The 14,613-nt window shown below is 49.0% G+C and overlaps 2 protein-coding genes across 2 annotated transcripts in view; one reads left to right on the forward strand and one right to left on the reverse strand.

Moving 5' to 3' along the window:
- Nucleotides 1-5,149: 5,149 nt before the first annotated feature.
- On the reverse strand, nt 5,150-9,466 carry LOC308588337 (uncharacterized protein). The gene is made up of 4 exons (XM_081196817.1): nt 9,388-9,466; nt 8,559-8,667; nt 6,024-6,172; nt 5,150-5,390 (listed from the first exon to the last, which is right to left on the reverse strand). Exons 1-4 carry the CDS (start codon nt 9,431-9,433, stop codon nt 5,359-5,361), a joined length of 336 nt encoding a protein of 111 aa, XP_081052943.1. The 5' UTR covers nt 9,434-9,466; the 3' UTR covers nt 5,150-5,358.
- Nucleotides 7,199-14,613, forward strand: part of LOC308588334 (nigwaprin-b-like) — a 62,467-nt gene continuing 55,052 nt past the window's right edge. The window contains exon 1 of the mRNA XM_081196813.1: nt 7,199-7,425. Within this exon, the coding sequence (XP_081052939.1) occupies nt 7,341-7,425 (85 nt within the window). The 5' untranslated portion in view covers nt 7,199-7,340. The remainder of the gene's footprint in view (nt 7,426-14,613) is intronic.

A 14,613-nucleotide genomic window follows, 5' to 3' on the forward strand; every position in this document is an offset into this window, starting at 1 on the left:
GTTGCACCAAAGTGCACGTCTATGGCATGAATGCATAGACACAACTTTCAAAAAGATGGGATTCAAACAAAGCCTGGCTGATTCCTGTTTATATTCAGCAATGGTGCAAGGAAGTGTTTGTTATTTACTTTTGTATGTTGATGATATCTGTCTAATAACAACTGCAAAAAGAACAAGTGTCTTGGTTTATAAACAGCCTAGGTAACAAATACAAACTGAAGTATTTGGGAGAGATTCAGAATTACTTAGGAGTAGAGGTTCAGAGAAATGAAGAGGGCGTCTACTCTCTGAGTCAGAAGGAAAAAATTGAAAGGTTACTGAAGACATATGGAATGGAGAGGGCAAATGAGGTTGACACTCCCATAACTACCCAGTACAAAAATGAACCAGAAGGGCAAAAATGTGAGAATGCATCTTGACAAGTTGGACTGTTTCAAGAGGTGGCAGAAGGATATTTTGAAATTTGTCTGGCAGGGCAAAAAGCCCAGAATAAAATTTAAGATTTTAACGGATGCAAAGGAAAGAGGGGGATTTGCCCTGCTGGACTTAAAATTGTATTATGAATCAGCAGCGTTCTGCTGGATGAAAGAGTTGATGCTCCTCGAGAATACAGATATCTTGGACTTAGAAGGTTTTAATAATGTATTTGGATGGCATGCATATTTATGGTATGACAAGGTTAAAGTGCATAAAGTTTTCAAAAATCACATTGTTAGAAAAGCATTATATAATGTCTGGATCAGATATAAAGATTTGATGGAAAACAAAACTCCTAGATGGCTGTCGCCATTGGAGGCTAAAGCTGTGAAAAAACTCAATATGGAGGCCAAATGGCCAAAGTATTGGGAAATTTTGGAACAAGAGGGTGATAAATTGAAACTACAGAGTCATGAGAAATTGAAGACCAAAGTACGAGATTGGCTCCATTATTATCAAATAATGGAGGTTTATAAACAAGACAGGAAAATTGGCTTCCAGGTGGAGAAATCAAAATTAGAAACAGAATTGTTAGAGCCCAATGCTAAGAATTTGTCTAGAATGTATAACTTGTTGCTGAAATGGAATACACAAGATGAAACAGTTAAGTCAGCTATGATTAAGTGGGCACAGGCCATTGGTCATAACATTATGTTTGCTGACTGGGAACAGTTGTGGACCACCGGTATAAAATTTACGGCATGTAATGCCTTAAGAGGGAATATTATGAAAATGATTTACAGGTGGTACATGACCCCAGTCAAGCTAGCAAAAATATATCATTTGCCTGATAATAAGTGTTGGAAATGCAAAGAAACTGAAGGTACTTTTTATCACCTTTGGTGGGCGTGCCCGAAGATTAAGGCTTTCTGGGAAATGATATACAATGAAATGAAAAAGGTACTTAAATGTACTTTCCTTAAGAAACCAGAGGCCTTTCTCTTGGGCATTGTCGGCCAATTGGTGCCAAAGAAAGATAGAACTTTTTTATGTACGCCACCACAGCAGCAAGAGTACTCATTGCAAAGCATTGGAAGACTCAAGATCTACCCACTCTGGAAGAATGGCAGATGAAGGTGATAGATTATATGGGACTGGCTGAAATGACTGGCAGAATCCGTGACCAGGGGAAAGAGACGGTGGAAGAAGATTGGAAGAAATTTAAAATTTATCTTAAGAAATATTGTAAAATTAATGAAAGCTAAAATGTCGAGGTTTTAGGAAAAAAGAGGGGTTTACAGCTGCAAAAGATTAAGTAAATGAAAAGAATAAGGGATAAATTTGATAAAATCAAGTGTTAGGATTTGCTGAAATAATTTTGGAAATTGGGATGTAGAAAGGGGAGGTCTGGGGAAGTCGATGAAGTAAGGTTTATGAAAAAAAGGATATGAAATTATACGTGTTTGTTTGTTTCTTTATTTGTTTGTGTGTGTTTATAAAAAATTCTTGTAAAACCAATAAAATTTTATAAAAAAATAATAATAATGTGAGAATGCAACAGCGTTTCATTCTCTGTTGGGTTCTCTGTTATATTTAAGTTGTTGGGCAAGACCCGACATAACATTGGCAGTGCACATGTTAAGCCAAAGAAGTGCAGATCTGGCTCAGAGAGATTGGGTAGCACTTAAAAGAATCCTAAGGTATCTGAAAGGCACAAAAGATTACAAACTGGTGCTGGATACAGGATATGATCAGCAAGTGTATGCATACGCTGATGCCAGTTGGGGGGACAGAGAAAATGGAAAGTCTACCACTGGCTATGCCATATATATTGAAAATGCCCTGGTTCAGTGGAAATCCCAGAAACAAACATTTGTTGCCACAAGTACTTGTGAAGCAGAGTACTCAGCCATAAGTGAATGTGTGTCACAAATAGAGTGGTTTGCTTGCCTAACAAAAGAACTTGGAATACCTCCTGAAATGCCAATCACTGTGCTAAGTGACAACATGGCTGCACAACAGCTTGCTAACCAACAGAACTTTAAGAGCAAGAGTAAACATATAGCTATAAGATACGGAAATGTGGAAAATGCTTTGGAAAGAAATGTGTTAAAGGTACACATTTTGGTAGTGGCGCCCGCCCTGTGGAACGCCCTTCCAGCAGATGTCAAGGCGATAAACAACTACCTGACATTCAGGAGACATCTTAAGGCAGCCCTGTTCAGGGAAGTTTTTAACGTGTGATATTTTATTGTATTTTTGGCTTTTATGGAAGCCGCCCAGAGTGGCTGGGGAGGCCCAGCCAGATGGGCGGGGTATAAATAATAAATTATTATTATTATTATTATTACAGCACTGTAACACAAAATGTAATGTGGCGGATTTGTATACAAAATGTTTGGATGCTCCTAAATTTCGAGACTTAAGAGAATTATTAGGTCTCAAGCCTTTGACTTAAGGAGGAGTGTTGGGATTCGCAGGATACTGAGTAAGTCTGCAGGCTTCAACAGGATGATGCAATATTCTGTGAAGTGCTGGGTCAGAGTGACTCAGCAGGAGTGTGATTAATGTGATTGGCTATCACCTGTTTTAAAAAGGAAAGCCTGTTCAACAGTAATGGTGGTGGTGGTGCTGTGGTGTGGTGATGCTGTGGTGGAGAGTATTTGTTTGCCTTAAGGAGCAGGTACTCTGTATGGACTGTTTTTTGTAAATACTTGTATATAGCTCACATTAAAAAGACTGCACTGAAAAGAAACCTGGGACTCTGAGCGTTTCGCTAAAAAGCGCCGCGAGGAATTCGCAACACTCTGGACTATTTCACTCCCTTTCCTCCCACACGACAGCAAGGCCGCAGCATCTCTGCTATTTCTGCCTCAGGTGAAGTTTCCCCCCAGAGGATTGCACTGAGAGAAAGCAGTGTTTTTTGGCACAGGGAAGCGCACTGGACAGGCAGAAGTCCAAAATGCCTCTTCATAAAAGGGAGATCTAAAGAACAAGTGTTCTGGGCTTCCTATCTCTCCCAGTGGACAGGTCAAAGTCTCTGAGCATACTGGACTTTTCTAAAGGCTCCATCCAGGACCGGCGAGGGAAGAGACGAGCTTCTGGCGAGTGTAAAGGCCCTTCTTGCATTTCTAGATGCAAGAAAGAAGAGATATGCTGCGGGTGGAGCTATATCTCTCTCAATTTCTCCAATTTTATAGCCGGGGCACCCTGCGCAGTCCTGTTGTCTCTCAGTGTCTAATATTCTTTGCCTGACCATAGCTTTTGCCTGGCCCAAGCCCAGACTGGATCAGGAACTAAGTATTTGTCATTACAAAAGACTGGCCAGGCTCCCCAGGGTATCCAATCAAGTGACCATTAACAGGTAACCTGCCAGACAGGAGGTAAACAACGCACTCAGATTTCTGTTGTAGACCACCCTTTTTGTGATGTAGGTATGATGTATCTGGGGTGGTGGTCTTGAGCTACACCCCTTCTGTGATGTGGGTATGATGTTTCTGGGGGTGGTCTTGGACTCCAAGGTGGGCAATTTAAAATGTCTATATAAGGGCGGACACACCTGGGTTCTGGGTCCTCCTCCTTCTCCTGTGTGTGAAGGGGTCACCCTGTTGCAACAGATCAATAAAGATCAGGCTTACGAGCTGCTTTGCTTCTCAATATTCTCTGGTTGGCCTCTGTTTTTCCTCCGACCGATGGAGAACACACAAAGGACTCTATAAGGGCTCTTGTGTCCCCCAGAAAGGAATAAGGGCAGATTTTTCGTTTATTACAGCTATGTGGCTTTCCCCGAGGTGAGCGTTGGAGATGTGGCAAGGACAATGCCTCTCTTAAGCATATGTTTGTACAGCTCCATGCCTTGCCCCCCCCCAACCTTGCCCCCCTGCTAAAGACCAGAAGTGGGCTTATGTGGGAGAGAAGCTGCAAGGGGGAGGTGTTTCAAAGGCCCCTCTAGATTCCTCTATTGCTCCTCCATCCCTTGTGGGACATGAGCCCTACAACCTCCGCCCATTGAGGGAGGACGCAGCCACCGTGGCCTGGCCTGGGCAAAGTCCTAGGGTCCAGCGACAGAGGCCTGTGGGGGCTGCCTTCCCTGCTGCCTTCTTTCCTCACGGCCCAGAGCTCCTGCCTAGCGGCATAACGGAGGTGAAAGAGGGTCATAGAATAGCAGAAGTGTAGAGTTGGAAGGCACCCTGGGGGTCATCAAGTCCAACCCCCCTTGCAATGCAGGAATATGCAACTGGGGATCAGGACCAACAGCATCTTAATCCCTCCGCTGTTGACTTTGGGAAGAAGCCTCCGCCTGCTTGCTCTGAGGTGGCTCTGGGGAATCCCCTTTCCAGCTCCTCCCTTTCCTCCTAAGGAGCACCTTTGGGGCCAAGGAGGACTAGGGAGGTGTCTGTGGCTTCTGTGTCACCATCACGCTTGACAAAGGCCCTGATTCACTGAGCAAAGCCCAGCAGAGCGGAGGGCGGAGCCCTTGGCCCCTCGGGGCTCTGGAGGAGTTTCCCTTCTGCCCCGCTTTGCAGTGATCTGGGCTGTGGTTTAGAGGAGGCACCTTGAACCCTGCAGGGCCCACGTCTCCAGAACTGGGTTTGGCAGCGCAAGGTCTCTCAGCTCTCTAGGAGAGCTATCATTTCTCAACCCATTTCTATGCTGTTTGGAAAGTTTTCCTTTCTTATGTATCAACTTCAGATACACAACACTCCCAGCAAATCACGAAACTGGGCTTCCATTATGCGTTTTGCTGCTTTTATTTTTCTGCAATTTGTGCCTTCTATCTACTTTTAAAAGAAAACAAAACTTCATAGATTTGGGGTCGATGATTATCCACAAAACTCGAGGCGAGGCGAGGCGAGGCTTGGCAGCTGGAGCAGAGGCAGGAGAGGGCCGGTTTGGTTGCTGGCAGTGGCCCCCAGGTTAGCAGAAATGTCTTGGGTCCCTCTAGTAGATATTTTCAACTATCACCAGGGAATCTGTAGGGGAAGATGGAAGAAGGGTCAGTCTGTAAGCAGGATTGGGCCAGGGAGCCCTGACACCCCACCCCACAGTTCCCCTTTTCTTCTTGTCCCCTGTTTTCAACAAGCCCTTTTCCCATGGAGGAAATTTCAGTTTGAAATGTTAGTTTTGCTTTCTAGAGAGCACTTCTGTCAAAAAGAGATGAAAATTAACCCACTAATTCCTAACACATAGAACTCCCTTGTCCGTTTAAATCTTTCTTATCACAAACCATAAATCCAGCCCTTTAAACATCAACTTTCCTTCTTTTCTCCTTAAAACCAGAAAGCAGCTGGCTATCCAAATGTGGATTTTTGCTGACAGGCGCAGAAACCCTTTTGGATTGTAAACTATTCTTCCCACAGACTTGAGTCTAGCTGTCATCAAATGCCACTTGCTATCTCAGTTGGCAGAGAGCCGACGAAAGAGGACCAGCCTGCCATCTTCCCTTCCCCGGAAGTCAGGAGGCTGCAAGTCTCGTGGTCCCTGCTGAGTGGGACAGGGAGCCTGTGGGGCTAGCGGAGCTCGAGGGGCTGGCAGAAGGGGCACAGAGCTGTCCTGACATCCCCCCTCCAGCTCCAAAGAAGGTCAGGCAGGGCTGAGCCACTCACCACCACGAAAGTCAATCAAATCATCAGGGTCACCAGCGTCTAGGTCATCATCCGCATTGAGCTCTCCAATCTCTTCTTCAGTGACAGTCCCAGGCAATTCTTGGATGACTGTGACCTGCTCCTCAGCATCCAGGAGACCATCAGAATTCCTGCCATTGTTTGGGGGGAGGAAAGTGATGAGCTGGGAACCCCTGAGATCTTCCAGACCTAAACCTTTCACTGCAGCCTGATCAGAGCTAGGTCACCCCACTGGGAGCAGCTGTGCGGACGTGGTTTCCGTGACTAGGTGCTGGCTCCCCCTACATGGGGAGTGACTGTGGCTTCCCTGATCTCCGATGGCCCCCCTTGCCTACACCTGCTCCTCCTAGGATTGTGCCTTCCCAGAATTGGGAATGGTTTTTAAAAAGGTCTCTTTGGTTCTGTCTGAACAAGCAAGTGGTGGCTCCTCTTCGTGGGGAACAAGGAGAAATGCTCTTGGGTTCTCTTCTGCCTTGGTCAGACCACACCTGGAATACTGTGACTAATTCTGGGCACCATCAAGAAGGCTGATCACCGAAGAATGGATGCTTTTGAATTCTAGTGCTGGAGGAGACTCTTGAGGGTCCCATGGACTGCAAGAAGATGAAACCGATCCATTCTGAAGGAAATCAGCCCTGAGTGCTCACTGGAAGGACAGATCGTGAAGCTGAGGCTCCAAGACTTTGGCCACCTCAGGAGAAGAGAAGACTCCCTGGAAAAGACCCTGGTGTTGGGAAAGATGGAGGGCACAAGGAGAAGGGGAAGACAGAGGACGAGATGGTGGGACAGTGTTCTTGAAGCTACCAGCATGAGTCTGACCAAACTACGGGAGGCAGTGGAAGACAGGAGTGCCCGGCGTGCTCTGGTGCAGGGGGTCACGAAGAGGCAGACACAACTAAACGACCCAACAGCAACAACAAAGCATCTTCCTGGAAGTTGCCCGGTGACAGGCAGCCAAAGCAGTGACTTCAGCCCGGCAGCGGAGGAAGCGGCAAAGGTGCGGGGATGGGGTGGGGTGGGGGAGGGAGCGGGGGTCAGGCAAGCGAGGTGGTGCCTGCACTGTCTCAGAGAAAGCTCTGGCTGTGGGGACATGGTTTCTGTGACAAGGCCCTGGCTCCCCCAACAAGGCGCGCTGTGCATTTTCTGACCTCCACATTCAAGCTTGGGGATTTTCAACCCTCCCCCTTGCACTGTTCCTCCTGGGCCAGTTCCTCCCCATAACTGCCTGTTTGCTTATTGGAAGTGTTTCTGGTCTGCCCCTCAGGCAACAGTCTGAAAGGTAAAGAATAAAGCGCAGACATGGAGACAAACGCAGCTCCAAAGGAAACCTCCAGCAGCAGCAACAACAGAAACCCAGGTGAGAGAGGGGATGGAGAGGAACCAGGTAAGTGCAGGAGAGGCGGCTTCCGGGGCAACAACAGATCATCCTCTGTTTGGGGCTCTGGGTAGGAGTGCCGCCTCTGAGATGGGCTGATGTGTGGGGAGCGGATGGGAGGGGGAATCTCGGCTCTAAGGAAGGGGTCAGCAACCTGTGGTCCACGGGGGTCGTTTAACCGGCCCCTGAGCCACCCCCGAACTGAGCTGCTTGTTTGGCGAGTCCCCGCGCACTGCAATAAACCAGCGCAGCAGGGTGTGGGGACTCGCTGCTGTGGCGCCGAAAATCGTGCCTATGCATGCGCTGACACCGGGAATCATGCATGCGCGCGCTCACACTCGCTGACAATCTGGCCCACGGAGAGATCTCCGCTGGAGTGAACCAGCCCAGGCGAGGCAAACCTTGCTGACCTCTCCTCTAAGGTGCCCCAGCCTGGATGCTTGGGGGGCGGGGGAAGCCAAAGTTCTGCTTTGTATCATTGCAGGAAGGGACTGCAAAAGACGACCCCCGCTTTCTGGTTTGTGAACTCTCTAGGTCTAACGCACGCTCCTTGTGAGCCCCAGAGAGAGCCCAGCTGTCCTAAGAAGCTTGCAAAGAGGGTCCTGTCAAGGTTATCGGCATAGAACGTGGGTCGGCAAGCTAAGGCCCGGGGGCCGAATCTGGCCCAACTGCCTTCTGGATCCAGCCCGCGGACGGTCCAGGAATCGCTGTGGTGATCGGCGTGGGGATTCTGATCATTCGGGCTTCATCATTTCCCCCCATCCACACTGCCACGGCGGCGGCTCCTCCCTCCCTCCTCCTGGCTTCTCCCTGCCCTGCCTAGAGGAGGAAGGGGGCTGGGCTTTGTTGAGCTGCGGATGGCTGAGTGCCATTTTACGCAGCCCTTCTCCGGACCCAGCCCCTTTGTGCCACTCATTGTCCCTCCGCAGCCACCGCCGCCCGCCCCTGCCGCTCGCAAGGCACAGGTAAGCAGCCACGGGGCTCGTCCGGTGCTGTGGAGAAGGGAGGGGAGAGTTGGTGGGGTGGTGGTGGTGGTGGTTTTCTTCAAAAGATAGTCCAGCCCCACAAGATAAAAATTGTTGGAAGTGTAAGGAGAAGGAGGGGAATTTCCTCCATATGTGGTGGACGTGTCCTAGCCTTACCTGTCCTTTACAGAGCCAGCTTCCTCCACCTTCGCCTCCTCATTGGCTTGTCGAATCTGCCGCCGTATCCCCTGCTGCAAGCGTCCTGCAAAGCCGTTGGCTCCATTGCCTGCAAGGAGGAATCCAGTCCAGGGTGAGGGTCGCGCTCTCCAGCCCCCTGCCCACGCCTCCCTTCCTTCTCCACGGGGCGTAGCCACAAATCAAGTGAATAAATAAAAATACTCAGCAAACTGACCAAAGAAGTCGCAGGTAGCTCAGTTCTGCCCCCCTAACAAAAGTCCTGCCCCCCCGAAATCCTGGCCATGCCCATATGCTCCACACCTCTATGATGGCATCCAGCTCCTCTTTGATGGGCACCTAGCCCAGCACCCTCATGATGGTGCCCAACTGCTTGGTGCTGATGTCTTCACTACCATCAGCGTCAAATCATAATCATAATCACAAACATAATCACAATCATTTGTTACTTATACCCTGCCCATCTGGCTGGGTTTCCCCAGCCACTCTGGGCGCCTTCCAACAGGAGATTAATAATACATTAAAACATCAGTCATTAAAAGCTTCCTTCAGAGGTCCTTCCACCACCAACTGCAGCACCCTCCACCTTCCTTTGCTCAGAGATGGGTTGAGATTTGCAGGGGCTAGTTTGGTTTTCGCCGGAGCCCTGAGGTCCACCAGCTGGAGCCAGCTGCACAGCAGCAGCTCAGGGCAGGGGTGTCTACTTAGAATCCCGTCCATGAAGAAGGCAGGGCATAAATACCCTAAACTGACTCCCCCCGACTCCATGCCTTCCTGAGTCTTTGCCCCTCCAAGCAATCCCCAAACTTACATAGTATGGATGGCAGCAGAGCCCAGAGGATGAGCGAGGGACCCATTGCGAAGATGAAGGAGAACCTGGTGGACCTCACGCTGGAAGGCAGCTCTGAATGGTGCTCAGGGCTGAGATCGGCAGCCATATATCCTCCTCCCTCCCCCCTCTCCCCCGCCTCTCCTGGGTTGGGCTGGGACAGAAGCCAAGCGCATTTGAGTGTGTGGGTCCAGCTGGCTCCTGGCCCAGATAATTTCCCTGTGATAATCATTCAAAAATAACACAAGAGGCACCTGCTGGATCTAGCCAATGGCCATCTGGTCCAGCGTCCTCTTCTCACAGTGTCCAACCAGGATCTGGGCAGAAGAGCAATACTCTCCCCTGCTGTGTTTTATTCAAAGAAGCAAATGACTCAGAAGGCCAGGCCTAGGGAGCACATCTTCCCAATACAGTCATACCTCGGGTTACAGCTGCTTCAGGTTGCGCTTTTTCAGGTTACTGACCGCCGAAACCCAGAAGTACTGGAATGGGTTAATTCTGGGGTTTGGCGATGGCGCATGTGCAGAAGTGCTAAATCGTGCTTTGCGCATGCGCAGAAGAGCTGAATCGCAACCCGCACATGTACAGACGTGCAGACGAGGGTTGTGAACGCTGCGGGTTGTGAAGGTGCATCCCGCACGGATCACGTTCTCAACCTGAGCATCCACAGTAGGTCTTGCCCCAATGAGGAGGTTCTGAGGACTGAAGGTCCTCAACTTCCTATAGTTGCCTAAGCATAGCTGTCAACGTTTCCTCTTTTTAAGGAAAATTCCCTTATTCCAAATAGGATTCCTTGCAAGAAAAGGGAAAAGCTGACAGCTATGCGCCTAAGCTTGAATGTGGAGATCAGAAAACGCACAGCGCGCCTTGTTGGGGGAGCCAGGGCCTTGTCACAGAAACCACGTCCCCACAGCCAGAGCTTTCTCTGAGACAGTGTGTGCCAGTGCGCCTTACCGCCACCTCGCTTGCCTGGCCCCCGCTCCCTCCCCCACCCCACCCCATCCCCGCCCCTTTGCCGCTTCCTCCGCTGCCGCCCTGAAGGCATCGCTTTGGTTGCCTGTCACCGGGCAACTTCCAGGAAGGAGCTTTGTTGTTGTTTAGTCGTTTAGTCATGTCCGACTCTTCGTGACCCCCTGGACCAGAGCACACCAGGCCCTCCTGTCTTCCACTGCCTCCCATGGTTTGGTCAAACTCATGCTGGTCGCTTCAAGAACACTGTCCAACCATCTCGTCTTCTGTCGTCCCCTTCTCCTTGTGCCCTCCATCTTTCCCAACATCAGGGTCTTTTCCAGGGAGTCTTCTCTTCTCATGAGGTGGCCAAAGTATTGGAGCCTCAGCTTCAGGATCTGTGGGGTGAGCACTCAGGGCTGATTTCCTTCAGAATGGAGAGGTTTGATCTTCTTGCAGTCCATTGATGTAGCCTAGAATAGCATTGGCTTTTTTTGCTGCTGCGTCACACTGTGGACTCATGCTAAGCTTGTGGTCCACCAAGACCACTGGATCCTTTTCACATGTACTGCTTGCAAGTCAGGTATCCCCCATCTTATATTCGTGCACCTGTTTCTTCTTGCCTAACTGCAGAACCTGGCACTGGTCCCTATTGAAATTCCTTTGGGCCCCGTTCTCTAATCTGATTGAATCTTCTTTCAGCCGGGAGAAAGGGAATGCTATTCTAAGCTGCAGCAGCAGACTTCTAGTGTCCTGATAAGGGGAAGTCATAGTCTTGCTCTGTTCTGCCTTGGGGATTCCTTCCCCTGGCTCTCTACCTTTTAACCAAAAAGCACTTCTAACGTCTTTCAACCCCTATCAAGTTTAGAGGACTCTCCCACTGCTTGTGGGCAGGGTTTTCAGTGAACTTTGCCTTAGGAGATTTGGATTCATGTCTCATCTTGAAAGTCCAACCGGGGAAATAGCTAAGCAAATTTCCACTATGATCAGCACAACAGCTCGCCTTCTGATGATTTAGCTGGGTGATACTTTCTTTTCTTTTCAACATCATGACATATCAGCAGAGAGATGGGGATAGCTCAGTCGGTAGAACATGTGATCCATGTTGGGCAAAATCTTCCTGGGCTGCAAGGGGTTGGACTCCATGATCCTTGTGGCTCCTTCCAACTCTACAGATCTAGAATTTATCTCGGCTGCTTCTTCTGAGATTCATGGTCCAGCCCAAGCTGAGGAGCATCAAGGCTTTGCTGAACTGCTTAGCTGGTGGGTGGAAGAGACCTCCTGCCCCCCAGCTGAACAGCTCTGATGCCTCAGAAGGCCCCCTGGCCCCCAGCAGAGGGAGCCTCCATGCTTATCTGGCTTGTACATGAGCAGGAAGAGCATCAGAGCACCATATAGCTGGGGGGCGGGGAGCACTTTAACTGAGTCCGGGTTCAGTAAAACTGCTTAGCTGGGGCACAGGCAGCCGTGTGCTCCTCAGTGTGCCGGTGTCTGTTGGCATCGGTCGCTGTGATGTTCGGGCTGAAGAAAGCTAACGAAGCTCCTGAACGAAGGAGCAGGAGGGAGAGAACATGCCAGTCAGGCATATGTCTCTACCAGGGTCCTATTTGAGTGTAGGATGAGCTCCTGACAGTCCTAACTGTCCCAGTATCAATTGCATTTAACCTTTGGAGAGACTGCATCCATGAATGATTCCCTGCATTTTGTGACTCTCCTGCCTCCCTCCTAGGCTGTATTGCACATCTCCTGTCTGAGCTTGAAAGTGGCGCAAATGGTCAGCCAGAATGTTTTGCTATGTCTGCTTTGAGTCAGCACCGGGGTGTTAATCCAGCGCCTCTGCTGGAAGCTCTTTGACACGTTTTGCAAACAGGGAAGTAAAATATGGGATTGGAATGTCAATAGTTGAGACCAAATCAACCCCAAGGAAGTTGATACCACAACGGAGCTATGTACCGTATATTTCGCCCTATAGGGCACACTGGCCCATAGGGCGCACCTGGTTTTTTTTGGGGGGGAATGAATAAAAAAAATATATCCCCCCCAGCCCCCAGAACAGGCTGCTGCCTGCAAGCCTTGCGAGCCCGCGGGAACTCCCGCCGGACTTGCAAGGCTTGCGGATAGCTTCCTGGAGCCTGGAGAGCGAGAGGGGTCAGTGCACACTGACCCCTCTCGCTCTCCAGGCTTCAGCGAAAGCCTGCATTTGCCCCATAGGATGCACACACATTTCCCCTTCATTTTTGGAGGGGAAAAAGTGCGTCGTATAGGGCGAAAAATACGGTATGTTGACATCCCATGACCTGCAACCTTTCTCGATGGATATAGTAGGATGTTTTCATGTTTCATGACTACTTGTGTGCTGTGTAGAAGTACGCTGTATAAGCTTTGTTCTGATGTGCCTCATGGTAGACATTTCCTTGACTTGGCAGGGCGGGGCCTCGGCGCCTCATCTTCCTCCCCATGTTTGGTGCTGGAGGGGGAAATAAGGAACATTCCAGGATCAAATCCGAAGCTGGGATGGTTTTTGTAATTCTGGGCCTGTCCCCAGAAAATCAGGACACTTGGGTGGGGCTGGATCTGGGACAGGACCGGAAGGCAGGAGAAGACTTGAAGGTGGGGCATCACGTGACCAGGTGTCTGATAGGTGTAAACAAAATCTGCCCTTTTCCCTTATGGGGTATCCAAGAGCCTGCATAGAGTCCTTACGTGGGTTCCCTATTGGTAGGAGAAAATAACAGAGGCCAAGCAGAGAATATTGAGAAGCAAAGCAGCTAGTAAGCCTGATCTTTATTGATCTGTTGCAAGAGGGTGCTCCCCTCACATGCAGGAAATGAGGAGGATCCAGAACCCAGCCGTGCCCGCCCTTATATAGACATTTTAAATTGCCCACCTTGGAGTCCAAGACCGCCCCCAGAAACATCATACACACATCACAGAAGGGGTGTAGCCCAAGACCACCACCCCAGATACATCATACCTACATCACAGAAAAGGTGGTCTACAACAGAAATTTGAATGTTGTTGCTTTTCCTGTCTGTCAGGTTATCTTATAATGCCTTATCTGATTGCCTTTCCTGGCAGTCTGGCCATTTCTTTGAGATGGTGATTTTCCAATTCCTGAGACAACAGGAAGGCTCCCTGACTCCCTCCCTCCTTGCAGGGAAAACATTTGGTCAGTTTGGGAGTCAAAATGGTTTCAAGTCGGTCTTCCTGTACTGATCTATGTCAGTGCTTAGTTGGTACATTTATGAATATATATATATATATATATATATATATATATATATATATATATATGCTTTCGTAGATTTTCACGGGTACAGGAATGCAGGTTTTGGTGTCTTCGGGTGTCTTCCCGTGTAAGAGTTGGGGTGTCTAGGCGACGTTTCGACGAGGTCTCACTCGTCATCTTCAGGCTGGTGCTTTCGGCTTCTTGTTACTGGAACAGAGCAGGATCTCAGTGTTTGAGTTCCTATAAATACTGTTGAGGGGGTGTGGTGTATAGCCTCCAACGTTCTGGGCAGAGAGGAAGTTCCCAGGTTAGTGTGTCTTTTCTTCTTTTGTTCATTAATTACTTGAGGGATATCTTGAGTGATTTCTTGAGTGATATTCTGAGTACCACTTAGGAGGGTCATTAGGTGTGGATTAGTTGCTAAAGCTTTCGTGTCTTGACCTCTTGACCTTGTGAAGAGTTTTTTCTGAGAAGATGGCTGTACTGCACTTAGTTGTGCTCTGGCTTGGCTTCGTGTATAGGGGCGAGCTGTGGTTTTGTGCCCTGTGCCAGCAACTAATCCACACCTTTAGCAACTAATCCACACCTAATGACCCTCCTAAGTGGTACTCAGAATATCACTCAAGAAATCACTCAAGATATCCCTCAAGTAATTAATGAACAAAAGAAGAAAAGACACACTAACCTGGGAACTTCCTCTCTGCCCAGAACGTTGGAGGCTATACACCACACCCCCTCAACAGTATTTATAGGAACTCAAACACTGAGATCCTGCTCTGTTCCAGTAACAAGAAGCCGAAAGCACCAGCCTGAAGATGACGAGTGAGACCTCGTCGAAACGTCGCCTAGACACCCCAACTCTTACACGGGAAGACACCCGAAGACACCAAAACCTGCATATATATATATATATATATATATATATATATATCCTTAAATTTTATTATTACAGGTAGAGAGAGAGCAGCTGATTTTTTTGAGCCCAGAGGAAAGAGGGGAGATGGGCACAGGCGAGAACAAAGAGAGGAGGA

Source organism: Podarcis bocagei (assembly GCF_964188305.1).
Source record: "Podarcis bocagei genome assembly, chromosome: 5".
NCBI lineage: Eukaryota > Metazoa > Chordata > Lepidosauria > Squamata > Lacertidae > Podarcis > Podarcis bocagei.